The sequence below is a fragment of the Pongo pygmaeus genome, chromosome 6 (genome assembly GCF_028885625.2).
Source record: "Pongo pygmaeus isolate AG05252 chromosome 6, NHGRI_mPonPyg2-v2.0_pri, whole genome shotgun sequence".
NCBI classification, from domain to species: Eukaryota; Metazoa; Chordata; class Mammalia; order Primates; family Hominidae; genus Pongo; species Pongo pygmaeus.
This window is the reverse complement of record NC_072379.2, coordinates 90,442,181-90,469,710: the sequence shown is the minus strand read 5'-3', so window position 1 is coordinate 90,469,710 and position 27,530 is coordinate 90,442,181. Positions and strand designations below refer to the sequence as shown.

Below are 27,530 nucleotides of genomic sequence, written 5' to 3'. Positions count from 1 at the left end.
GATATTAACCTCACTATCAAGGTCAATTATATAAACCGCAATGAATGAAATGTAAGCTTGGCTGGGCACAGTGGCTCACACCTGTAATCTCAGCACTTTGGGAGGCCAAGTGGGCAGATCACTTGAGGTCACAAGTTTGAGACCAGCCTGGCCAACATGGCAAAACCCCGTCTCTACAAAAAATACAAAAATTAGTTGGGCATGGTGGCACATGCCTATAATCCCAGATACTCAGGAGGCTGAGGCAGGAGAATCACTTGAACCCAGGAGGCAGAGGTTGCAGTGAGCCAAGATTGTGCCACTGTACTCCAGCCCAGGTAATAGAGCAAAACTCCGTCTCAAAAAAAAAAAAGGTAAGCTTGACAAATATCTGAATGATAACCACAACATTCTTCTTTTTCTTACTAAGGTTTATTGGTTGACACAGGTAAATATACTTGGCCAAATTTATGAGTTGAAGGTTGCTGCTGTCCAATTTGTGAACACTAAGCAGAAATCGTAGTGACTGTAAACTTATTTTTATATATACACACACACAAACACATGTGTGTGTATATATATAATACATACACATATATAATATATATTATATATATACATATATAATACATATTCATATATATATATAAATGAATAAATTGACCTTGAGATTTCAAGGGGAATCATTAATGCCATTGTCATTTTGATGTATTTTGATCCTGAAAGTTCAAGTGGCGATCATTTATATCATTGTCATTTTGTTATATTTTAAGCTTGCATAAGCAGAATTCAGCCATGGATATAGTAAATTATGTATTTTAATCCTCTTAACCTTGTGGATTACTAAGAGAACATTTTCTTAAAAATTATTTTATGAGAAAAAGTCTCATTTAGTCTACCCATAGGAAAAAATCAAAACAAGATTTTTCTTGACATCAAGGCTGAAAATCTTGTTTAGACCTTTGTGAGTAACTCATTTTTTTCTTTTCCTTTTTTTTCTTTCTTTCTTTCTTTCTTTTTTTTTTTTTTTTTTTAGACAGAATCTCGCTCTGTCGCCCACGCTGGAGTGCAATGGTGCAATCTTGGCTCACTGCAACCTCCACCTTGCGGGTTAAAGTAATTCTTCTGCTCAGCCTCCTGAGTAGCTGGGACTACAGGTGTGTGCCACCACACCCAGCTAATTTTTGTAATTTTTAGTAGAGACGGTATTTCACCATGGTGGTCAGGCTGGTCTTGAACTCCTGACCTCATGATCCACCTGCCTCGGCCTCACAAAGTGCTGGGATTACAGGCGAGTAACTCATTTCTAACGGATGTTTAGTCTTTGTCAAAATATCTTCAATAGGATTTTTTTTTCTAAAGAGTTTACATTTGAATCCGTTGCATGAGATAATTTACAGAAAATTACTTTGTGGAATTGGTATTCCAATGTTTTAGTTACAAAAGCAAATTCTTAATGTTAAAGAGATTTACATGTTGTTCCACTAGCTTCACCATTAATCTTTATTTTTCTGAGCTAGTGCCTGGAAAACCAATAGAATCATAACAAAAAATGGGTAAACACTTTTATAATCTAAGCATACAAAAGCTTTTCTAAGATTCGTGTGAAAACCAAAAATTATAAAAGTAAAAATAAAAAAATTTGACTGCACAAAAATCAAACCAATAGAATCTGAAAATCTATTAAAAACAATAAATACATGTTAAAAGGTGATTGTGCAAAAATGTATAGCTTTCCTGTGTAAATATTGCAACTATTTAGGAAGTGTAGTGGAAAAAAAGAACTCTACTCATACAAAAAACCTTACTCATAATACCAGTCTGAAACTCCATGATAAAACTATAAAATGCCACCAAGTGAAATAAAAAAAGAATGTGAAGAAATAGACATAATGTCATCTCAAATCATTGCAAATATTGAGAAGATGTTAATTTTACCTAATCTGTAAATATCATGCAATTCTAATCAGAATCCCTATAGGCTTTTCTTGGTGAGAGAGATGTGTCAAAATGATTCTTACGTTTCTATGGAAGAACAGACATTCCAGAAGTACCTAAGAACATTCTGAAAGAGAATAATTAGAGAATACTAACCTTACAAGATGTTAAAAATAATTACCAGGCTTTGCCACTTATTAGATTTTGGTACCACTAGCTCATAAATGATAAATCAATGGGTGAAAATAGAAAATCCAGCAGTAGACTAAAATTGTATACATTTAGTACCTGACAAAGGTAGCATTTTATATCAGTGGGAAAGGATGCATTATTTAATACTAGCATTGGATAACTATTGACTGTTTGGAAAAATTAGGCTCTTTCGCCAATTGACTCTTACACAAAGATAACTTCTATAAATATAAAATATGCAAATGCAAAAAGAAAAACACTACAGAAAAATTAGTAAACACTTTTATTATCTTAGCATACAGAAGCTTTTCTAAGCATTGTGTGAAAACCAGAAATTATTAAAAAAACAAAAATTTGATTGCATAAAAATTCAAAATTTCTATGGGAAACAAAACATTATAAACAAATACAAACACATAGTAACAGATTGGTGAGAAAATATATTGACTGTGTGTAGAATAAACTGATTTAGGTAAAATTAAGTACATATTTCTCTTTTGTATGTCTGGAGACCTATCCAGAAAAAAAGTTGCTGTGAAACATTAATGTTAGCTGTTTCTGTGGATTTATTATCATGAGCACAATTCTTTATTAAAATGCAACCTGGTTATTTAATTATTTCATGATAAATTTAATACTGGCAGTAAGGCAAAGATGGATCATTTAATAAATAGAATTGGGACAGTAGCTAATCATTGGAACAATGAAGTTATATTCTAATTTCATACCTTCATATAGTGCAAATAGGTTAACTATTTTTGATATAAAAAAGAAACCATAAAGTATATAATCCTGGAGGTGGCAAAGGCTATTCTAAAATGATGAAAGGAAAAACCAACAAAGGAAAATATTGATGAATTTCATTTATATAAAATATTTTAAACATCTCTTTATAAATAACTCACACCATAGGTAAGGCAAACAACGAACTGGGAAAAGTATTTGCCATACATACAATAAACAAATATGATGATGAGCCACTATAATGAAGACTAATATTTTTTGGAAAATATGGGCAAAGGGCATGAACGGGCAAAACATAAATGGACAATAAGCGCACAAAATAAATGTGCATTTTCATTACTCATAAAAAACAAGTTAAAATATCAAAAAGATATTGCTCTTTGCTTGTTTTGCAGAAAAACAATAAAAAGAGCAATAGTCCCTAGAGTGAGCAAGAGTGTAAGAAAACTTATGTACTATTAGTAGGATGTAAATTGGTAAAACATCTCTAGGAAAAAATTTAATTTGTGGTTAAAATTATGCATATCTTTTGATTCAGAATACACTTTCTGAATAAAAAATGAAAGCCTGAGCTCCAGAATTATCTACAGACTACATTCCATGAGTGATACAGTTGGTCAGTGTGTAAAATCCTTCTTGATTCTCAAAAACTATGTGTACAGTATGGGAGTTTTGTGTTTAAGCCTTATCTGGAGTTACTTTCTCAAAAAGGCAGTGCAACATGTTAGAAAAAACAATAAATTGTGGGCCAGTCATGGTGGTTCATGCCTGTAATCCCCACACTTGGGGAGGCCAAGAAGGGAGGATCACATGAGACCAGGAGTTCATGAGCAATCTGGGCAACATAGTGAGACCTTGTCTCAATAAAACATTTTTAAAAATAAAAAAAACTAGGCAGCTGTGGTGGTGCATGCCTGTAGTCCCAGCTACTTAGGAGGCTGAGCCCTTGAGTATCCCTTGAGCCCAGGAGTTCAAGGCTGAGGTAAGCCATAATTACCCACTGTACTCCATCTTGGGCCACAGAGTAAGACCCTGTCTTTAAAATAATAAATTTAAAAAAATAATAGATTTTCTAGCTAATGATTTAGATTTCAATCCTGGCTCTGCCATTTACTATGTGACTTTCTATATGTTACTTAATGTCTCCAAGTCTCTGTTTCCTTGTTTGTAAATGGGAGAATATAATAATACTTACTTTAGAGAATGGTTCTGATGATTAATTGATGCAATCCATACAATGTCTGGAGTCTATAATTTCTGGTTTGTCAACGCCCTTCTACATGATAAAAAAATTTAAAAAGAAAAATATCCTCTGTTCGAACTGAGGGTCAGTATTTGCCCTCCTCAAAGAAGCTGTAGGACCAAATCCACTTTGTTTTGATCAGCCTTTACCCAATGACTTTTTACAGAGAACAGTTTGTGAGACCCATCAAGGTACTCTTCATTATGAGTGTTCTGCTTCTCTTGACTTACTCTCAAATGGACTTTTTTTTTTTAAAGCAATTTTCATACATTTTCTTCATGCTCACTTCTGATAGTTTTTTTTTCTCTCTTGCATTACTAACCTTTCCCTCCCAGTAGATTCATTGCATCAGCTTCAAAATATGCTCAAGTCACTTCTGTGAAAAATAATGACATGATAGCAATAAAACACCAACGTCCCTCTGTTCAATATTCCCCCACACCACCACTCTTTTTTCTCCCCTTTCATAACTTTTTAAGATTGTGTGATACTCACTTCCCACTGACTTTTTTTCTCACTGGAATTTGGCTTTCACATTCATTGTGCCACTGAAATAGTGCTTATTGATCTGCAGGAGTACTTTATAGAGGAAATTAGCTCTTTGTCTATGATTTGAGTTTTAAAAATGTTTTCTCGGTCTCATTTACTTTTGATTTTGCTCATGATGATACTTGATTTGTGGATTTGAAAAAATTTGTATCTATCCATTTGTGGTTCATAAGCATGATGACTGAGCTTTCACACACATGTGAGATGTGCCTCACTCAATCCTTGTTATGATGTCAGCATATTACCCATCTGATGTCAAAGTAAATAAAAATTAAAAAAATTTACATCTTCAATATTTCTAGTTTCTTCTGTACATATGCTGGGCTTATGGCTTATTTAAAAAGTCCACTTCTCTGAGACTAGAATAAACTATGGTTTGGTAATCTCTCTGGTTTATAGCACTTTATATTTACATTTTATAGTTTTTTATATTTGAGGACATTTTATATGTTGCACTTGTAATTTTGTCTGTTTCGATTAGAAGAAGGAAGCTGGGAAAACGGTGAATGGGTATGTTCTGCCCATTCGGTTCTACAGAATTCCTATAAGTTAATTTAGGTATCTACTGTTTTCATAATTTTTACTGTGACTCTTTATAAAATCTTTGAATACTTTTGTGCAATGCTTAAATAAATAAAAATAATTGAAATAGGTGCCAAAAGAAGTCCAGAAAGTCACATGGACTCATGGAGTTCTATAATAGTATTATGCTGTGTACTGAATAAATTGATTGACAATATCCAGATTAGTAATCTAGAGGGAGAAAGAGACCCAGGACATACTACTTAGGATAAGTGAGAAAAGCCTTATCAAATAAGGCCCCCATGTGGCAGTGTGATGACACTCCATACATGCAAAACAAAACAAAACAAAAACAAAAACACAGCTTGTTTATGGCAAAGTCTTGGTAAGCAAGTACTAACATGCCAACTAAATCCTTCTAAGAGTAACATTTGAAAAATAACATTATGGCCGGGCGCGGCGGCTCACGCCTGTAATCCCAGCACTTTGGGAGGCCGAGACGGGCGGATCACGAGGTCAGGAAATCGAGACCATCCTGGCTAACACGGTGAAACCCCGTCTCTACTAAAAATACAAAAAAATTAGCCGGGCGTGGTGGCGGGCGCCTGTAGTCCCAGCGACTCAGGAGGCTGAGGCAGGAGAACGGCCTGAACCCAGGTGGCGGAGCTTGCAGTGAGCGGAGATCTTGCCACTGCACTCCAGCCTGGGCGACTGAGCGAGACTGCGTCTCAAAAAAAAAAAAAGAAAAAAGAAAAAAGAAAAATAACATGATTACCTCATCATTTAAGATGGAGTTTTACTAAGTTTTCAGTCATAGTTCACAGTGCAAATAACATGAAAATGTACTGGAGGCTAGGAAGCCAATTTTGAGGATAGTAACATCTCACTTTTCTCGTTCTGTCATTACCACTCACTTTTATCTTCTTGATAAATGCTTCAGAGGCATGTGTGTTCTCTCCCTCACTCACGACACACCCAAGCATGGGTTTTTAGAAATTTTCTTGATAACTAATGGCTTTCCACTCTTTTCCTTCTGCAGTTTTATCTGTGATTAAATAATAACGACATCAATTTGAGTAGTATTTGTCATTGTCAGCGCAAATATTTTGCTGAGACTGCCTGCATAGCCAGCGCATCTGTTTCCTGATGGCTACTTCTGAATCCAAACTGTTGGACTAGCAAAAAGAGGCAAGTTAAGTTTTAGCTCCTAGGAGAGGAAGACTCTTTATAAGCCTCTGTGTCGCAGGAGAGCAGACACGTAATGCTCTGGAAGAAGTGCGCTGACTAGTCCCAAACATCCATATATAGAAAACTTCCCTGCTTTTATTAACTTGAAAGATAAAGTGTAAAGTCTGGCTAAATTGTTTTCTTAAAATTTTAATGTATGAATGAATATTTATCGTAGCACATTAGTTAAGACCGACACTATATACATATGGCAAGAGAGAGAGGAATATATATATATATAGCAGAGAGAGAGAGAGAGATGGAGTCTCACTCTGTCGCCCAGGCTGAGACATATATATATGTCTCATATACATATATATATATAGAGAGAGAGAGAGAGAGAGAAAGAGAGAGAGAGAGAGATGGAGTCTCACTCTGTCGCCCAGGCTGAGACATATATATATGTCTCATATACATATATATATATATAGAGAGAGAGAGAGAGAGAGAGAAAGAGAGAGAGAGAGAGATGGAGTCTCACTCTGTCGCCCAGGCTGGAGTGCACTGATGCAGTCTCCGCTCACTGCAACCTCCGCCTCCCGGGTTCAAACGATTCTCCTGCCTCAGCCTACCGAGTAGCTGCCACTACAGGCGCGTGCCACCACATCCGGCTAATTTTTGTATTTTTAGTAGAGACGGGGTTTCACTATGTTGGTCAGGCTGGTCTCGAACTCCTGACCTCTTGATCCGCCCTCCTCAGCCTCCCAAAGTGCTGGGATTACAGGCGTGAGCCACCGCGCCCAGCCCATATATTTCTATTCTACTAAACAGAATAGTACAATAAAATTAGACATGGTAGCTGAAAAGGATGATTCTTTGATTATTTTAAATAGAGATTTTTAAACTTTAAAAACCTCAGAAATTAGGAATTTACAACTTTATTACACAAACGCGCGTTGTTAAAACATTCAGGAGTAACAGTATGTCCTGTATTAATAGGGATAATATGTAAGAAAAATAGAGATAGCCACACAAAACTATATATTCTACAACATTCTTTGACAGAAACTTCAAAAGCAGAGGTGAAAGATACATGGATTTTGGAGCCACTGAAGCCGTGAAATTTCAGCAAAAATTATGTCAAATGTGACTTCAAATCAAATTCGAGAAACATTTATTGAGAACCTGTTCTATGTACAGCACTGTGCTAGGTCCCTCAGGGAGAGTAAGTCATTTAGGATTGCAATCTAAAATCTGGGCATATTGGTGCAAAGGGAAGTAAACAGCAGGCGTAGGTGAGTGTCAGGCCCAAGCCGGGACCCTCCTGCAGGTAAACCGGAGGGTAGTGAGAAGCTCTAGGAAGGGGGCGCTTCCGAACACGCGCGTCGAGGAGGGCGCTCCAGGACTCTGAGGGAGCAGCCCGGCTGGACCGAGACCGCGTCGTTCCTGGGCTTACTATTCCCAGACCCGGACTCCCGATTCCAGAGTCACGGCCCAGGACGCGGAAAGACTCTACACCGGCACCTAGCTCCTCCTTAGGCGGGCGGGCAGTCCCGGGTGCGGGCTGTGCTGGAGGCTGAGGTGGGAGCGACATGGTGTGGAGGGGCAAGAAATGTCGGCACCAGACGCGCCAAGAAGGAGATTGTACGAGCAATTCCCCCCTTGGGCCATTGTGTTGCTGTTTATTAGCCCCTGGGAGGGCGTCAGGACAAAAGGAACCCTCCTCCCTTCTTAGTACTCAGGCCCAAGGTCGGGTGTGGGAGCCGGCGCGCTGCTTCCTAGGCAGGCACTGAAGCTACGGCAGCCACGGAAATAGGTATCAGCCGTTAAAGCTTGGCTACAGGCAAGGGGTGGCAATCGGCCCCTGGCGCTGTGGGGCCCCGCATCCCACAATCCCCACGGCTAGCCTGCGTGGCTACTGGTGGCAGCTAGCTGGCTGCGAAAGCGAGCCCGGCGTCTTGACAGCAGCCCACGCGTCGGGGTGGGGCTTGAGCCCGCTTCTTTAAAAGGTCCGCGCGGCCGGCCCCGCCCCTCTGGTGCCGCGATTGGATCCGGCGGGGGTAGCGTTGATTTGATAGGCGCAGAGAGGGTGGGGCTGCGCACGCGAGGCCGGGGGCCTTGTCACCGCCTCCCAGGCTGGGGCACGAGTGGCTGCGGAGTGTGGGTGGTTGGGCGTGAGGGGCCGACGGGCTCGCGCGCGCGCCGTCTGCTGAGGTCCCTCGGGAAGGAGGAGAGCGCCCGACGCCGACCCGCACGCGCAGCCCGGCAGTCGGCTGCGCGCCGAGGGCGGAGGTGGTGCGTGTGCGTGTGTGTGTGTGTGTGTGTGTGTGTGTAGCTCGGGTGCCAAGGGCGAGCCGTCAGTCCCCGGGTGCGAGTCCCTGCTGTCTTCCACACCCTTCCTCCCTCCAGGCTCCTTTCCTACATCCTTCCCGCGCCCCCACGGTTGCGGACCGAGCGAGAACCCCCTTAAGCGGGTGTGGGGGGCGTGCGGGGTGGCACGAGACAAAAGGGGCACGGGGGTGAGCCCGCCATGGCCTCCCGGAGCCTAGGGGGCCTGAGCGGGATCCGCGGCGGTGGCGGCGGAGGCGGCAAGAAAAGCCTGAGCGCCCGCAATGCTGCGGTGGAGAGGAGGAACTTGATCACCGTGTGCAGGTACGGTAGCGCAGGGCGAGAGGAACCAGCCTCCGGCCGGGGCTGAGAGCTCTGGGCTTTCGCGCGGGTCCCTGGGGGTCCCGGGCGTGATGGGCTGCCGCCCAGTGCCCCCGCCTGTGTTGCGCCAGCCAAATCTGTGAGCGCGCAGCTCCTTGGACAGGGGCCTGGGTCTGGACACCGCCGCAGCCCTGGACTTTGTGTCAGTTCCAGTGCTGGAGATACCGGAGGATAGAGCTTGGGGCGGGGCTGGGGGAGGATTTGTTTTGAATGTGCAATCTAGTGTCAGAGTGAAAGAGGAGGGCAAAGAAGAAGAGCTCTTTCATTTAATGCCCATTCAGCTGTCAGCCAGCTTTTGATAAAGTGGTAGTTACTGTGATTGTTTACTGTGTTGTCCCCAAATCAGAGTACATTTCGTTGTTTTGGCTTGTTTACATTATCTTCACCCATTTCATTTCACACGTTAGTTGAGTGCCTACTACATGCCAGCCATTGTGTATGTGAGCGTGTGTGTACTATCCACTTTTCAGCTACAGTGCTAGTGCTGGTTCTGCAGTTGTTATTAAGAGTGGGACTGTGGAGGATACCTAGTCTTTATGTCAATGATTTATTTTAAGGCCTGCCTTTCCTTAATGCTTTATAACTGTACATTATAAAGTAGTATTTCCTTACTTCAGAAAAATATAGAAACAATAAAAGAATAATTACTGTTGGGCCGGGCGCGGTGGCTTACGCCTGTAATCCTAGCACTTTGGGAGGCTGAGGCGGGCAGATCACGAGGTCAGGAGTTCGAGACCAGCCTGGCCAACATAGTGAAACCTCGTCTCTACTAAAAATACAAAAAATTAGCCGGACGTGGTGGCGGGCGCCTGTAATCCCAGCTACTGGGGAGGGTGAGGCAGGAGAATCGCTTGAACCCGGGAGGCAGTTGCAATGAGCTGAGATAACGTCATTGCACTCCAGCCGGGGCCACAGTGGGAGACTCCGTCAAAAAAAAAAAAAAAAAAAAAAAGAATTACTATTTATAGTAAGCCTAGTATTCAGAGATAACTGGTTTTTAACATGCTGATATATTTTCTTTAAGTCTTATATCTGAGTATTAAGAAAAATGGAAACCCTAAGCATCAATTTCTTAGGAACTTCTCTGAACCATTAAGTTGTTTTAAAATTACTTTCTTCCATCAGACTCCTAATCATCACCTAGTGATATTCCTCTTAAGAATCAGATGATGATGAAACTTTTTCTTCCTTTGCAATTTCTCTGTATTTTTCCGTTTTCTTGTGTAAAAATGTGTCTAGCATCTTAACTGGAATACAGATAATTATTCCAGGACTTAAATGCAATAACTCACAGTGACTTTTTAAAAAATACTTGAATTATTACAAATGTTTATCTAGCAAGAAGACCTTCTTCATTGACTGTAATTGTATATGTGTATGTAATTATTACAGCACTTTGAGTTGTAAATGGTAAAGTAATATGGTATCTGTTTAATTTGCCATTTGTGCTGTCTAGGATGTAACTTTTTGGGACAGGCTGTTAGGTGTTTTAAAATATAGGTAAATATCTTTAAAGTAGGTGAATGGAACAATAAGCAAGGCTGATTTTCTTAACCATAATATACAGACATTAAAAATTGCTTTAAAAATAAGGGTAGTTTCAACATATACAGTACTTCTTGGGATGTAACATATTTAATAAAAGCTCTATCAGCTTTTGTTAAACTTCACAAGGGCAGTGATTCTATCTGCTTTTTGCTTCGTCTTTTTTTTTTTTTTAATTCTCAGTATAGCATTTAACACTCAAAAAATATTTATTGAATGAATAAATTCAGTGATGGGTACTGTTCCTTTTGCTTCTCCATTTTTGTCTTGGCTGGCTTTAGGTCATATAATGATCATGTGTGCCGTTATCAGAGACAGTTGAAAAGAAAAGGATTTGTATTTCAACCTTATTTAAATTAAATTTTAAATTATCTTTAAGAAATTTTAGGAACATCACACTGATTTCTGGGGACAGCTCTCTGTATTAGTTGTATTTTCATGATTGTAATTTACGTAATTATTATTTTCTACTGTGAAATGAGTATGTGCTAACTTTAGTTACAGTTTACTCTGGATTTCATTTGTATTGTTATTTATATGGATAATATTAAGGCTGTTCTTCAGATCCAGATAGTTGATGGTGCATGTAAATTATCCATGTGTAGTAATGGGATCTATATGATAGGCTTTGTCTGAATGACTTTTACTTTTTGGAAGAAAGTCACTATAGGCCATTTGTACATTTTAAGTATCCCCGTTACAAATTAAGAAAAATGAATAAAGCAGCATTTATGCATTTATTGCTAGTTTACTTTCCGGAGTCACCAAACCCTGGGTATTTCACTCATGTCTCTTATGAATTCTTTTTTTATTTTTTATTTATTTATTTTTGAGACAGAGCGAGACTCTGTCTCCCAGGCTGGAGAGCAGTGGCGCGATCTCGGCTCACTGCAAGCTCCGCCTTCCGGGTTCACGCCATTCTCCTCCCTCAGCCTCCTGAGTAGCTGGGACTACAGGCGCCCGCCACCACGCCTGGCTAATTTTTTGTATTTTGTTTAGTATAGACGGGGTTTCACCGTATTAGCCAGGATGGTCTCGATCTACTGACCTCGTGATCCGCCCGCCTCAGCCTCCCAAAGTGCTGGGATTACAGGCGTGAGCCACCTTGCGCCCGGCCTTTTTATTTTTATATCTCACATTAGAGATGATTTGATATTTAAGTTGGAAAGAAGTTGATGTGGTGGAAATATAACTGGATTCTAGGTTGACTGTATCATTAACTAGTGTGCACTTTCACAAGCCATGCAACCTTTCCATTTGTTCATTTTTGTTGTCTGTAAAATAATATTGGACTAGATCATTGTTAACCTTCAATTATAGGCCTAAAATTAATAATGGCCTCCAAGCAAAATATGTTTATATTTAGTTTTGAATTTTTCCAAATATGAGCAGGGTAATAATGATAAGATAAATGTTTATAATAGCTAAATTAGGTATGTGCATTTTTCTGTATAAACAAAAATATTTTGGACTGTGCGTTTGATTTTGTAATTCTCTGCTGATGTTCTGGAAAAAATTGAACCATTTACAAAACCAAAAAAAAAAAAAGTCACCAGCATATATCATTCTAGTGTATCCACTTATACTTACACAGTAATGTTTTTCCTTACCCCTTAAACAATTTAGGTGTATTCTTAGTTTAGGTTTAAAGTCTTCTTATGTGAGTACACAATTCTTTATGTTTAAAGCTTTATTCAAGTGCAATATATAGTTTTGAACTTTGAAAATGGGTTGTTTGGATAGGTAAGATAGTCAGATAAAGAGCTGAATTGAATTTTGGCTCATTGTGATTGTATATGTGTATGTAATTCATCAGTTTTTTTAGTGAACATTTGCATGTCATAGACTAAAAACATTTGCATGGTCCTTATTTCATCAGATAAGTACTGTTTTTTCATATTTTTCATAGATTTTGGTGAAGAGATAGTAGGTAATTTGAGGACTCTAAATCTTACACACTCAACTTCAAAATATTCATACACTTGACTTTGGCTCTGAGAACCAACTAGTATTTTCCCTGTGTATTCTCTATTGTTTAGAACTTCAGACAATTAAGTTGTTAAAGCCCTTCAGATTTTTTGAACTTGCATTTTTATCCCTAGATAATCAGATATTAGTCATTTTTTCTGTCCTTTATAAGCTTCATTGTTTACAGAAAACCTTATATATTCCTTTGATTTTGGTTTTGGTGGCAGAGTATTAAAATCTAAATTCTCTTTCTATGGCTTAACAATGTCTTATGAGCAAATTATTAAAATATACACATATAAACATTTCAGAATAACACTTGTCAAACTTTTAAGTCAGTACTTTTAAGAGAAACTTCCCATGCAAAGTCATAATTTTCCTGTTTTGTGGCTAGGAAGGACTAATAAGAGGAATATAAGGAGTAGTGTGATAAGCACTGTGGAGACAAGTGATGATTTCACAATTCAAGTGTTTTTAATAACATATGCATAGTCTTAGTTTTCTATAGGTCATGATATTATTTCAGAACTTGAATATTATTTCAAATTACATTAGCACCTCAGTTTTTCCATTATAGTCAGGGAATGAGAAGCTTATATTTTTATACATAACTAATATTTGAGTTAAGCTTAAAATCCTTCATCAACTGTAGTGCTTTACTCAGCATTTATTTTGGAGTGCAGGATTTGTATAACTGAAATTTATTTAAGCGTGCAAATTTAATCCACAACACATATTTACAATATTTTGAATGGATTGCTTTAAAAAAATGATGACACGTTTCCCTACCTTCTTGAAAAATACTATACATAGAATAATGTAATCCTTATTGATGACTTTACTCTGAATCTGCCTCTATGAATATGCCCACTGTGCAGTGGTTGCCCTTGGAGACTCTTGCGGCATGTAGAGCTTTTGCCTAAGTGGCCCCAGAAGATTATGTGTTTGGAGTTCTTTGAGCTTTTGCATCCTTCTGTTTCTTCCTACCAAGTTATTTGTTATTTCTTACAACTCTTTCTATTTCTAGCAGTTCTTTTCTTTGTACTTCCCATTCTGACTTGCAGATTATAATTGGTTGTGACCTGGGAAAGTATATAACTAAACTTAACAGGTGTTTAATTTTTTTTTTTTTTAAAGCACCCAGAGGCCTGAGTTAAGTTTAGTGAGCTTTAGAACTCTGAACTTCTTAACATTCTGGTGCTAACTAATCAGAAAAACTGTCTAGTCTATGCTTGAACTTGGTGGGAGAAATGCAGATATGTGAAATGTTGTTGAATATTAATGACAGTATAATCTGTCTTACCCTGTTTTGTGTTGCTATAAAGGAATACCTGAGGCAGGGTAGTTTATAAAGAAAAGAGGTTTATTTAGCTAACAGCTCTGTAGGTTGTAGAAAAACTGTGGCCCTGCATCTGCTGGGCTTCTGGTGAGGGCTTTTGTGCTTCATCAAAACATGGTGGAGAGAGTCAAAGGGGAAGCAGGCAGATGTGGAGAGAGACCAAACCCAAAGGGCATTCTGGTTTTATATCAACCTACTCTTCTAGGAACTGATCCATTCTTCCTTGAGACCAATCCAGCCTTGCTAGAGTGAGAACTGGCTCACTACTGGGAGATAAGTACCAAGCCATTCGTGAGGTATCCACCCCCATGATTACCCAAATACTTCCCGCTAGGCCCCACCTCCCAACACCATCACATTGGGGATCAAATTTAAACATGTCATTTGATGGGGGCAGACCAACCATGTACAGATTGCAGCATAATCCTTTAAAGAACTTTAAATTTGTTGGCTGGGTGCGGTGGCTCATGCCTGTAATCCTGGGACTTTGGGAGGCTGAGGCAGATGGATCACCTGAGTTCAAGAGTTTGAGACCAGCCTGGCCAACATGGTGAAACCCCGTCTCTACTAAAAATACAAACATTAGTCAGGCGTGGTGGCAGGGGTTGGGGGGTGAGGGGGTACCTCTAATTCCAGCGGGAGGCTGAGACAGGAGAATCACTTGAACCCTGGGGTGGAGGTTGCAGTGAGCCAAGATTCACTACTTCACCCCAGCCTGGGAGAAAGAGTGAGACCCTTGTCTCAAAAAAAAAAACAAAAGAAAAAAAAAAAAAAAGAACTTTAAATCCAGTGATTTACTTTTTTTGTTACTATTTGCTTGAGTATGCTTGAGTATGCCTCATAAGACTATTCATATCTTGGCTATAGTGATTATAATATTTTTGGCTAAAGCTCTTTTAGTCATTTTATATGTAGTAGAACTTTGAGTTTGGATTCAACATTAGTTATATACCTTGGAAGCAGGTTCAGTATTATTAAATATTTCTAAGGATTCTTCATGCTCTAATTAGTAGATGCTCACAATGGAGGTAGGGTGATCCTCTTTTCAACCACTAGTCCTAGAGTAGACATTTCAGCATTCACAAAAGGTCATTATCTCTTCCCCCAACCAAACTGCATTCATATTAATTGACAACAGAGACTAGCTATCCCCTAGTCCTTTACTAGGGGGTATTTATTTTAACTTTGCTGTTGCTGCTTGATAATTGTCAAAATTTCAGTTGAGAGATGATATTCAAGGGGGAATGTTTGAAGCTTACCCACTCTTCTATTCCCTCTTACAGGTTTATAAAATATATCCCTGGGTCAGTCCAAAGCATCAGAGAGAATTGGGTATGTAGACTGCATTCCTCCACACTCTTCTATCCCCAATTGCTTTTACCCAGTTGTATATTGGAAAGATTCCATCAGTCTGCATTGAAGGTCATCATAAGAAGCAGTCACAGAGGGTCTTGAAGTTATTGTCAAGGACATTATTATGTCAAAAGGGGCTTCTTTTTTGTGAAGACTTCTGTGAGAAATCTCTGTGTTTAGTGCCAACAATTAGTATTTTCAAGCAATTGATTTATTTATATCTACTGGACACGAATGTATAACTGACAACTTTATCTTTTTCTCTTGCAGCTGTTAGAAATCTTAGTGCCAAGTCTGTAGTCAACCTCTACGAGATATGTAGGACATTATGATAATGCTTTTAGCCTTATTTCTAGCTCTACTATGCCACTGTTCTTTTAATATAAATTTTTATTGACTTATACTTTCCACATAGAAAAGCATACATAGCATAACTATGCAGCTCAATTCATTTTTGTGGTAGGGCACAATGTTGTAACTAGCACCCAGGTCAAGAGAAAGAACTGTTCAAATATCAAGACCTCCTCCTTGCTTTCTTGTAGTTAATACCCTGGTTTTTAACACCATGGTTTGTTTTGTCTTTTTAAATATTTTAAATGAATGGAATAATACAGTATATATCTTTTTGTGTTTAGCTTATTTTGTTCAACATCATGTTTGTGAGGTTCATCTGTTTTGTTGCATGTTGCTGTAGTTTGTTCATTTTCATTGCTGTATCTTATTCCATTGGATGAATATACCACAATATTTCCATTCTCTCACTGATTGTCATTTGAGTTATTTCTACTTTTTGACTACTGCTAACTAAATATTCATTCGTATTTATTTTTGTGACAATATGTACATTTTTCTGTCCGATATTAGCTTGGAGTGGAATTGATGAGTCATATGGTATGCAGATATTCAGCTTCAGTAGATGTGAAAGTTTTCAAAAGGAGTTGTACCAACACTCATACTAGTGAGCAGCGTGTGTAGGAGTTCCAGTTGTTCTGTATCCTAACTAATACTTGACATTTTCTTTTATTTTAGCCAATCTGGTATGTTTGTTGGGGTGTCACATGGTGGTTTTAGTTTGCATTTTCTTGATGTCTAATGAAGTCAAGCACCTTTCCGTAAATCTATAGGCCATTTGGAGATTTTATTTCATAAAATGTCAATTCAAGTCACTTAGCAACTGGAATCTCTGCTTTTTGTTTATTTTTTAGATGTGCAGTTCTTTGTACATTCTGTATGGGAATCTTTTGTTGGATACGTGTAATGCAAATGTCTTCCATTTGGTGGCTTTATTTTTCACTTTGTAGTATGTTTTGATGAATAGAAATTTCTGAATGTAAAATGGCCCATAAATTTCCTTCATGGTTAATGCTTATTGTAATGTCTTTAAGAAGCCAGCCTACTCCAAAGTAATGAAAATATTCTTTTTTCTTCTAAAGCTTTATTGTTTTATTTTTACATTTATATCAACAATCCATCTGTAGTTTGTTTATGGTGTGAAGTACAGGAGTCAAGATTAAATATTTCCCTTAAGGAAAATCAACTGACCTAGTACAATTTATTGGAAAGACCATTGTATTAGTCCGTTCTCCTGCTGCTATGAGGACATACCTGAGACTGGGTAATTTATGAAGGAAAGAGGTTTAATTGATTCATTGGTCTGCAGGGCTGGGGAGGCCTCAGGAAACTTACAAGCATGGTGGAAGAGGAAGCAAACATGTCCTTCTTCACAAGGTAGCAGGAGAGAAAAATGAGAACATGAGAACCAAGCAAAGGGGGAAGCCCCTTATAAAACCGTCAGCTCTCATGAGTGCTTACTCACCATCATGAGACTAGCATGGGGGAACCATCCCCGTGATTCAATTACCTCCCATCTGCTCCCTCCCATGATATGTGGGGATTATGGGAACTACAATTCAAGATGAGATTTGGGTGGGGACACAGCCAAACTGTATCAACCATACTTTCTCCACTACACTCATGCATCAGATTTATCTTAGGTGACTGGATAATTTGTGGTCTATTTCTAGACTTTCTTTTTTCTAATAGTCTATTTGTCTATCCTGAGCTAATATTGTACTAAATTAATACCTATAACTTTATATTATGTCTTGATGTTTGGTAATATAAGTTATCTAGCTTTATTTTTCAAGATTATCTTGGCTATTCTTAGCCTTTTACAAACTAAATTTTAGAATCAACTTGTCAATTTCTGTTAAAATATTTTTCTGGGATTTTTATTAAGCTTGCACTGGTACTATAAATCAGTTTTGGGAAAACTGTCATCTTTATAATATTAAGACTTACGTGCAACCCATGAACATAATCTATTTCTTTATATGTTTAAATATTCTAGAATTTTTCTCAATAATATGGTTTTGCATATATAGATATTTTAAATCTGTTATATTTATTCTTGCATATTTGATATATTTTTATATTATGGTAACTGAAATCATTGAAAACTTTTCATTTTCTTGTGGTTGTTGGTATATCAATATAAATTTGACCTTTTAAAATACTGGTCTTATATCTAACAGTCTTACCAGATTTGTTTATTAATTCTAACAGATTTTTTGCAGTTAAAAATTTTTTTTCTGAGTACACAGTCTTGTCATTTGCTTATTTTATTTCTTCCTTTTTCAATCTTTATGGCTTTTCTTTTTTGTCTTATTGCACTGGCTAGGACCACTAATGCAGTGTCACAGAAAACATTCAAAATTTTATTATTAAATAGGATGTTTGTAGTAGGTTTTTCTTAGTTCCCTTCTATTTCTAAATTGCTGAGAATTTTTATCATAAATGGATGCTGATTATTCTATTATTAAATTTTTTTTTGTCTTTCAAGATAAACATGATTTTTCTCTCTTTTATTGTCTTCATAGTGAATTATGTTGACTTTTGCATGTTAAACCATTCTGGAATAAAAAAAAATCAGTTGTGATGTATTGTCTTTTTGACATATCTTTGCATTCAGAGAGTTAATATTTTGTTTGGGATTTTTGCATATTTATTCATGGTAGAGATTGGTATGTAATTGTCCTTTCTTATAATGTTCTTATCTGGTTTTGTCATTAAGATTATTTGGCTTTATAAAGCAAGTTAGGAAGTGTGTGTTTGTGTGTGTGTGTGTGTGTGTTTCCTCCCGTGTTCTGTAGAAAAGTTTGTGTAAGACTGATATTTCTTTCTTAAACATTTGGAAGAATTCACCAGGGAAGCAATGTGAACCGCAAATTGTCTTTGTGGGAAATCATTTAGTAACAGAATCAATTCATTTAATAAATACTGAACAATTCAGATTTCCTGTGTCTTCTGGTATGAGTTTCAGTAGGTTTTTCAAGGAACATACCTATTTCATTTATATTGTCAATTTTTTTTTTTTTTTGCTAAGACTTTTCTTAATATCCTCTTAATGCCTTTTTATTGTTTGAAAGATCTGTAGCGATTTCCCATTTTTCTTTCCTCATATTATAATCTCCATTTTCCCCATTTATTTTGCTAGGCATTTATTAATTTTACCAACTTTTTCAAAGAACCAGCGTTTGACTTTGTTGAGTTTCTCTGTCGACTCGTGTTATGACTTTGTTAATTTTCTCTGTCGACTCCTGTTTATTTAAAAATCTATTGTCGGCCGGGCATGGTGGCTCACACCTGTAATCCCAGCACTTTAGGAGGCTGAGGCAGGTGGATCACAAGGTCAGGAGATCGAGACTGTTCTGGCTAACACAGTGAAACCCCGTCTCTACTAAAAACACAAAAAATTAGCCAGGCGTGGTGGCAGGCACCTGTAGTCCCAGCTACTCCGGAGGCTGAGGTAGCAGAATGGCATGAACCCAGGAGGCGGAACTTGCAGTGAGAAGAGACCGCACACCACTGCACTCCAGCGTGGGTGACAGAGCGAGGCTCCGTCTCGAAAAAAAAAAAAAATCTATTATCTAACTTTCAAACAGTTGAAGGTTTTTTAGTTACCTTTCATTTGTTGATTTCGAATGAATTCTGTTGTGCAGAGAACATATTCTGAAAGATTTCGAGCTTTTGAAATTTGTTGATGCTTGCTTTGTGGTGCAGTATATGGTTAATTTCAACATATATTTCATATGCGTTTGGAAATAATGTGTATTCTGTCATTGTTGATTGCATGATTTATATATGTCAGTTAAGTCTAGTGTTTTAATTGCCTTGTTCATATCCTCTGTGTTCTTACTTGTTTTTTGTATACTATTTAGTATTGAGAGAGATTTGTTAAAGTCTACCTTTATGACTGTAGATTTGTCTGTTTCTCCTTTTAGTTTTGTGATTTTTATTATAAATATTTTGTTTTATTACTAGTTTTATGGAGATTTAGAATTGTGGTATCTTCCTAGTAGTTTGATTCATTGTCATCATGAAATGTCCCTCATTATCTCTAATAATGCTAGTGCCTTAAAGTCTGTTTTATCTGCTATTAATACAGTTATAATAGCTTTCTTTTAGCTAATGTTCATATGATGTCTCTTTTTCCATCTTTTACCTTCACTTTTGCTCTTTCTGGGCTCTTATATTTAGAGTGTCCTTGTAGGTAAGGTAGGATTGAATTTTGCATTTTATGTAGTCTGATAATCTTAGTCTTTTAATTATTTAGCACATTTTAATTAATGTTATTACTATTATATTTGGATTTATAGCTATCTTACTGTTCATTGTATGTTTGCTTTTTTCTCTTTTCTTGCCTTCTTAAATATTAATATTTTTATAGTTCCATTTATTCCATGATTCCAGTTTTTTACTTTGTGAACTTGTGAGTCATATATTCCATTTCTTTATATATGTTTATATATATTTTTATTCTTTTGGCAGTTACCTTTGATTTATTATAGTTTAATGCAAATTGTAACTTTTACTACTTCTCCAATAGTGTTAGAACCATTTATTCCCCCACATCCTAAAACATACATATGTATGTGTGTGTGTATATATATATGTGTATATATATATATTAAATCTTACAACATTATTTTATTACCATATTTTACAATAGATATTTAGGAAATACACAGTTATATTTATCCACATATTTACCCTTTCCATTTTCCCTTCCTCAGTTTTGGAAAAATTTTGGTTATTATCTTCTTTTTACTTTTTATTTTTATTTTTTAGAGGTTGGGTCTTGCTGTGTTGCCCAGGCTGGAGTGCAGTAGTGCGATCATAGCTCACTGCAACCCTGAGCTCCTGGGTTCCAGTGATCCTCAGCCTCCTGAGTAGCTAGGACTGCAAACATGCACCACCACACCCAGCTAATTTTTTTTTTTTAATTTGTAGATACAGGATCTCGCTATGTTGCCCAGGCTGGTCTCAAACTGCTGGCCTCAGGCATTCCTCCTGCCTGAGCCTCCAAAAGTGTTGGAATGACAGGCATGAGCCACCACGTGTGTCTCCATTATCTTTTTACACTCCAATTACATTATGTTAAACTTTACCAGGCCTCACTTGATTCATATTCTTTCCTATGGTTTCTATTCTTTCTCTTTATGCTTCAGCTTGTATGTTTTCTATTGACTCCTTTTCTAGTTCATTAATTATGTCTTATGCTTTGTCTATTCTACTGTTTAATCCATTGAATGAGTTTTTAATTTCAGGTAGTTCTAGAATTTTTATTTGATTTTTTAAAATAGACTCTAACCCTCTGATTTTAAAAACCTATCTTTTTACCTATGTCCTTCATTTCTTCTCGTCTCTTGAACATATTACTCACATTTATCTTAAAGTTCTTATTAATTTAGAAATTTGAATTATCTTTATATCTACTTTTATGGTCTGTTTTTTCTCTTTCTTACTCCTTTCTTAGTCATGTAGTCCTATCTTTTGTCACATCTAGAATGTTATTGAATGCCACACAATGTTTATTAAATTCTTTCTTTAATACTTTTGTTGTTCTTTTAGTACTATCATGTTTACCCTTTTGTCAACCATTATGTGTCAAAGTATTCATAAGAACGTAGTATACAATAGAAATAGACCACAGTGGAGTAAACAGATGGAATGCACCACTCAATTTTAGAAAGATATCGCCAACAGTTTACTAGTACCCATGGCCAATAGTGTAGGTTAATGACCACTTTGCTTTACCAGTGTTCGTCTTCCTCCATAAGATAGAGTAGTAGCTGATTGCTTTCATCCAGTCAGGGACTGTGCTGAATGCAGACTAGGTTTTAACCATGGTTAGTCTTGAACAACCTACAGTTTGCTCCTGGCCTTTCAGGGTTTTCATCTTAGATTTGGTATATTTTCTAGCAACTTTCCTCCAGCAAGCCAAAATAACAAAATGCACTGATTTGGGAGCGACAGTAAACAATCACAGTAACTACTGTTTACCAAAAGCTGGCCGACAGCTGAATGTGCACTAAATGAAAGAGCTCTTCTTCCCTGCCTTCCTCTTTTACTCTGACACTAGATTGCACATTCAAAAACAAATCCTCCAAAATACATATTGTTTTGAAAATATTTTATGAAAGATAGAAAGTGGATATAATGCACACATTTTGTTGTTTTAGCTAAGTAAAATGATTTATTGTCTGTTATCTCCAGTGATGGTGATTGTCTTTAGAAGAGGTTAGGAAAACAATATCCTCCAAAGATTCGTATTTAACATTAGATTTTGTGATTTTTAAATCTTAGTATTTACAAAACCAAATTTTCTGTTATATTCCAGGTCTAATCTCAAAATTAATATTAATGACAATTTAAAATTTTAATAAATCAACAACAAAACATCTATATCTTAACATGATAAGAAAATATATTTAATTTATACGTGGACAATATGCTTTTTGGAGGAAAAATATTAGATTCAGCCTTTATGACGAATAATGGAAATTTTAGTTATAATAATTTTTATTTAAATTAGATTTATTTTATAGTTAAGGCTAACATTGCCAGAATTCAAACCCAAATATATCTGGTTTCAAAACATATATATATTTTTTAATACTGTGCTGTCTTGATTGTCTGTGATACAAGTCAGCTTATGTGTGTGTTTGCATAGACAGAAACTGGGAACTTTCATTTTCTTAGCATTCTAGTATTGATAAACCACGAAGACTATATGTTATGGTTTTTTTCTGTTCTTCATATTGTTCTATTGCTGCTTTTAATGTCTAGCTTACTAGGAAGCTCACTTATGTTAAATTATTCTATTGGAATATTTTCATTTGTTCTTGGATAAAGAACAATTGGATTCCCAAGGGATATGTGATCCAAGTATATAAAGTGTTCTTTATTAAAATAATTTTAATTGGGAGTTCTTTCATATGAGATTAAACCAATTTATTTTAAGATAGGAAGTTTTCTTGGTTTGATAGCTTACTAATTTTAGATGAATCTTTTTGGAAAGTTTTGTCTTATTTATTTATTTATTTAATATTTTTTTTTATTATACTTTAAGTTCTAGGGTACATGTGCATGAAGCTGGAAGCCATCATTCTCAGCAAACTGTCTTTTTTATTTTAAGAGTGTTCTCCTAACGTTATTTTTTATGTTTGGCAATCTGCTGTCATCAGTCTGCTTATATAGCAATACAAGATGTTAATAATATAGTATTTCTGTTCTTAAGTGTCTAGATTAACAATTCTCTTTTAAAATAAATTTTGACAGTACAGATTAAGAAAATATTTTAAATACACATCTGTCTCTTTATTTAATTTTAAAAATTTTCCTTTTTAGAGACAACGTCTTGCTCTGTTACATAGGCTGGAGTGCAGACACATGACCCATAGCCCACTGTAACCTTGAATTCCTGGGCTCAAGTTATCCTCTTGCCTCAGCCTTCTGAGTTTCCTAAAATAACAGCCTCTTTCCACCATGCCTGACTAATTTTTACATTTCTTTACAGAGATGGGGTCTCGCTTTGTTGCTCAAACTCCTGACCTCAAGCCATCCTGTGGCCTCAGCTTTGCAAAGTGTTGGGATTACAGGTGTGAGCCACCACACCTGGCCCTGCTTTCTTCCTTTATTTTTAAGTTGATTTTTACATTGGGTAAAATTTTTTGAAATAATAAAATATCACAAAGAGAGTTTCATGTTTTAGGGTACAAATTTCAGGGAAGATGGTTGGGACTTTTTTTGGTTCCAATAAAAGTTTATTTACAAAAACATTTAACTAGTTGGATTAGGCCTGTGGACAACAGTCTGTAGACCCCTGCTTAAAGGATATGTGAAAGGTATTTTTTCTCGTTATAAAATATTTTAAATAGATTAAAATTATATTAGAAAAGAAAGAGGAAAATACACATGATGTTTGAGAATTCTTTTTGGGGTGTGTGGGTGCAGGGCAGGGAGTCTCGCTCTGTTGCCAGGCTGGAGTGCAGGGGCATGATCTGGGCTTACTGCAACCTCTGCCCCCCAGGTTCAACCAATTTTCCTGCCTCAGCCTCCTGAGTAGCTGGGACTACAGGTGCATGCCGCCATGCTCAGCTGATTTTTTTTTGTATTTTAGTAGAGACAGGGTTTCACCATGTTGCCCAGGCTAGTCTTGAACTCCTGAGCTCAGGCAATCTGCCTGCCTCAGCCTCCCAAAGTGCTAGGATTACAGGCATGAGCCACCATGCCCGGCCGAGAATTCATAAGTTGCATAATATTTGAAAAAAGAAGGGAAATTACTTTGTTTGTTTGTTTGTTTGTTCTGCTCTTTCACCCAGGCTGGAGTGCACTGGCACCATCTCGGCTCACTGCAACCTGTTCCTCCCAGGTTCAAGTGATTCGCCTGCCTCAGCCTGCTGAGTAGCTGGGACTACAAGTCCCAGCTTGTAGCCAGCTTGTGCCACCACACCTAGCTAATTTTTATATTTTTAATAGAGATGGAGTTTCACCACGTTGGCCAGGCTGGTCTCAAACTCCTGACCTCAGGTGATCCACCCGCCTTGGCCTCCCAAAGTGTTGGGATTACAGGCGTGAGCCACCGTACCCAGACCTGCAAATTGTTGATTCTGAAAAATTCTCTTGTGTTTCTGATGTAAAATATAAGAGAGAAAATAGGCCTTCCAGTGAACAGATATCTCTGGGTATTGTGCTTATTATCACCTGTAGTCACTGCTTATATTATGTTTGGTGTGGATTGTGTCATATCTCTTGGAAGCCATCTCTTTGTTGATCATTGATGCTGACTGTTATTTTAATGGCAGAGGATAATTACCTCACCCCTGTGTTAGAGACTGCTAACAGCAATGACATATAATAAGGAATATTCTAAATTTGGTTTGAAATAGTGGAGAGTTCTCTGTCTCATATTTTGGATACTTACGTTCTATTAAAAACATCACTCTTATTAATGACTTTAACCTTTGTGAGCCCTTTTAAGTTTTGAAATGTGATGATTCTAGATGTTTTCATGTACATTAGTTATCTTCAGATATCATTCCATATAAAGGGATATAACATGGTATAGATAAGAAAATCTATTTTATTTGAACATTTTTTTTTCCTGAAGCATATTGGATAAATGGCCAAATAATATATGCCTGTTGTAAAGGGATAGGAATATAATTTTTTTCCTACTTATTCTCTCTGTGTATATATGGATATATATATTATTAATGCAGAACATTAAATATTAAAGATGAATTTTCACTGTAAAAATAATTTCTAATAGAAACTATAGACATTTAAGAAAAATTATTTTTGATTTGTCCTCATTTAAAATTTTTAAATTATTTTTCATTATAATTATGTTACAAATCTATGAACTATGGAAGGAATTAATGTAATATGGATGTAATTAATATGTTTTAAACAGTTTGTTAACTATCTCATTTCTCTTGCTATGTTGACAAAGGGAAAAAGGTAGTCCATGCTTTCTTAGGTTTTAAGATTTTAGTCACAATCGTTCTTTCTTTTTTTTGAGACGGAGTTTTGCTCTTGTTGCTCAGGCTGGAGTGCAGTGGCACAGTCTCAGATCACTGCAACCTCCACCTCCTGGGTTCAAGCGATTCTCCTACCTCAGCCTCTTGAGTAGCTGGGATTACAGGCGTGTACCACCACACCCAGCTAATTTTTTGTATTTTTAGTAGAGATGGGGTTTCATCATGTTGGCCAGGCAGGTCTTGAACTCCTGATCTCAGGTTGTCCACCTGCCTCGGCCTCCCAAAGTATGGAGATTACAGGCTTGAGCCACCACGACTGGCCCATTCTTTCTTATTTCTAAGCTAAGAAAAATTTCCTTGGACTTTGAAGGTGGGAAAGAGAATCTTTTTAAATAGAGACATTTCAAAAACTTCATTTCAAAATCTTAAATATAAGTCTCTTTTATGTAAACTTTTGATTTTTAATCTTTATGTAAAAGCTGTTACTTAGACTTGATTTGATATTTTTAGACATTCATCAAATTGTCATTTCATTATTTAAAAATCATTCCTTTTTAGGAAACAGATGACTAATATTAATGTCATCATTATCAGGAAATAGCTCAGCATCTGTGTGATATTTCTTAGATATATTAAAATTCTTTTTACAGGTTTGATTTTTATAGCACATCTTAGTTACTGTGTTATGGAGGACAGATTCTCATTACTCTGGTATATACTCATGACTAGCTATATGATTTTAGAGAAGTGAGTATTGAGTGGGAAGAGTCGGTTAGCTGAAAGTGAAGCATAGACTCTAAGGGATTGATTTGCCTTCTGAAATTTTGGGTTGTGTTGGAGGGAGGAGAGCAGGATATGAATGATGAAGCAAAGCTGGAGAACATTATTTTTCTTCATTACTGACTTCGATATAATAGAAATTTTTGTAATGCTTTCTCACCCTTAAATGTCTTTATGCTTGAAAATCATAGAAATTGTGTCTAAGGATATGCTTTGGGATATTTGGACTTTGCTTTTGTTTTAGTTTTTAGTTAGCTGTTGAGTTTAAAGTAATTTAGTGCTCTGAGATTTGACATTTTATGTTTTTATGACACAGATAGTGTCTTCTGTAGGAACGTAACCTACGGGTAATGTAGAAAAATATTTGTGCATTTTGTTGACTACTGATTGATCCATATAGGTCTCTTGATGATATGAAAATATATGCAGTAATAGCCATGGCTTTTTCTTCCCACTACATTTTACAAAGTAAATAGTTTGTTAGGTAATTTAGTGTTATTCCTGGAGAACATAGTAACTAAAATCTTATCAGACTGTTAAAGGTGGAAATTGAGTTCTAACCTAGATTTTTATTTTTGATGAATTAAGCACTTTGTTAATTTTGTTTTCAAATATAAATTTTGGTTTATTTTATGGAGGTGCATTACTATCTTAATGGCATAATTTTTACAAGCAGTAGATTATTCCTTCCTTGAGCAGTGTGGTTGCAGATTTAGCTTTCTTATTCCATTCTACTGAATGAAGATTAGAGAAATACATTCAGAAATTTCCTTCTATTCAGGTCAAAGGTGGAGGTGGAGATTGTGTGCTTTTTATTTATTCATTTTAGAAACATTTCTCATTTCCTTTGCCTACACATTGTACTTATTATTTCTTATTAAATGTTTGCCAAGGATTGGCAGCATTATTCTCATGTATTGTCACTGAGATGGACATAGGAAATAAAAGTTTTCAAGTCCCTTTTAAATCTGTTTTCTCTTTATCTTTTTGTTTCTATCCATTTACTATGCATTACATCTGGCATTTGTCTAACTTGACTATCCATCCGTTAGGTACAAGAAACTAACTTTATCAGTGTTACTTCCTATATGTTATTTCCCGTTATTGCATGATAATTTACTCCATTGAGCTCCAGTTGCTGTTGTAGATAATACTATCTAGTCGAACATTAATCTATCTCAGCATTTCTCAATCAGGGTTCATCTGAACCAAAGAAGACTGAAAATTATTTGAGTGATTATATTTTCCATTATCCCAAATATATGTAATGGTATATAATTTGTATCATTCTCGTTTCATAGGAGAGTTATTTCATTACACACCAAGAATGCCATAGGGTGGCATTTCTGAAAGTGTACTTCTGGACCCAGATGCTTTCAGAGGTCCACAAAGTCAAAATTATTTTCTTAAGTATTCTAAGACATTATTTGCCTTTTAAAATTTCCATTCTCTTTTGTTGTTATTGTTATTGTCCTTTTCTTTGTCTTTTTTATTAAAAATTCCCATTTTCTTAGAAGTGTATGCTGGAGTTTTCCAGAAGCTACATAATGTGTGCTATTATAATAGCTTGAATGCAAAAACAGTAATATAATTGTCATCTGTTAAACACATTAAAGATATTTGCAAACATGTAAACAGTGCTATTCTTGCTACATTTTTCTTTTGGAAAATACAA

General features: G+C 36.6%; 1 protein-coding gene and 1 non-coding gene across 8 annotated transcripts in view; both read left to right on the top strand.

The window, feature by feature from the left end:
• Positions 1-4,798: 4,798 nt before the first annotated feature.
• On the top strand, positions 4,799-4,900 carry LOC129041857 (small nucleolar RNA U13). The gene has a single exon (XR_008503985.1). It is a non-coding gene; the product is annotated as a small nucleolar RNA U13 (small nucleolar RNA).
• A 3,554-nt stretch (positions 4,901-8,454) lies between these two features.
• Positions 8,455-27,530, top strand: part of RUNDC3B (RUN domain containing 3B) — a 214,786-nt gene continuing 195,710 nt past the window's right edge. For 5 of the 7 annotated variants that reach the window (XM_054496952.2, XM_054496950.2, XM_054496951.2 and 2 more), the window contains exon 1: positions 8,461-8,986. In XM_054496952.2, the coding sequence (XP_054352927.1) occupies positions 8,865-8,986 (122 nt within the window). In that variant the 5' untranslated portion in view covers positions 8,461-8,864. Of the gene's footprint in view, positions 8,987-15,204; positions 15,228-27,530 lie in introns of those variants that run through there. The other 2 variants (XM_054496949.2, XM_054496953.2) reach the window with 2 other exon arrangements.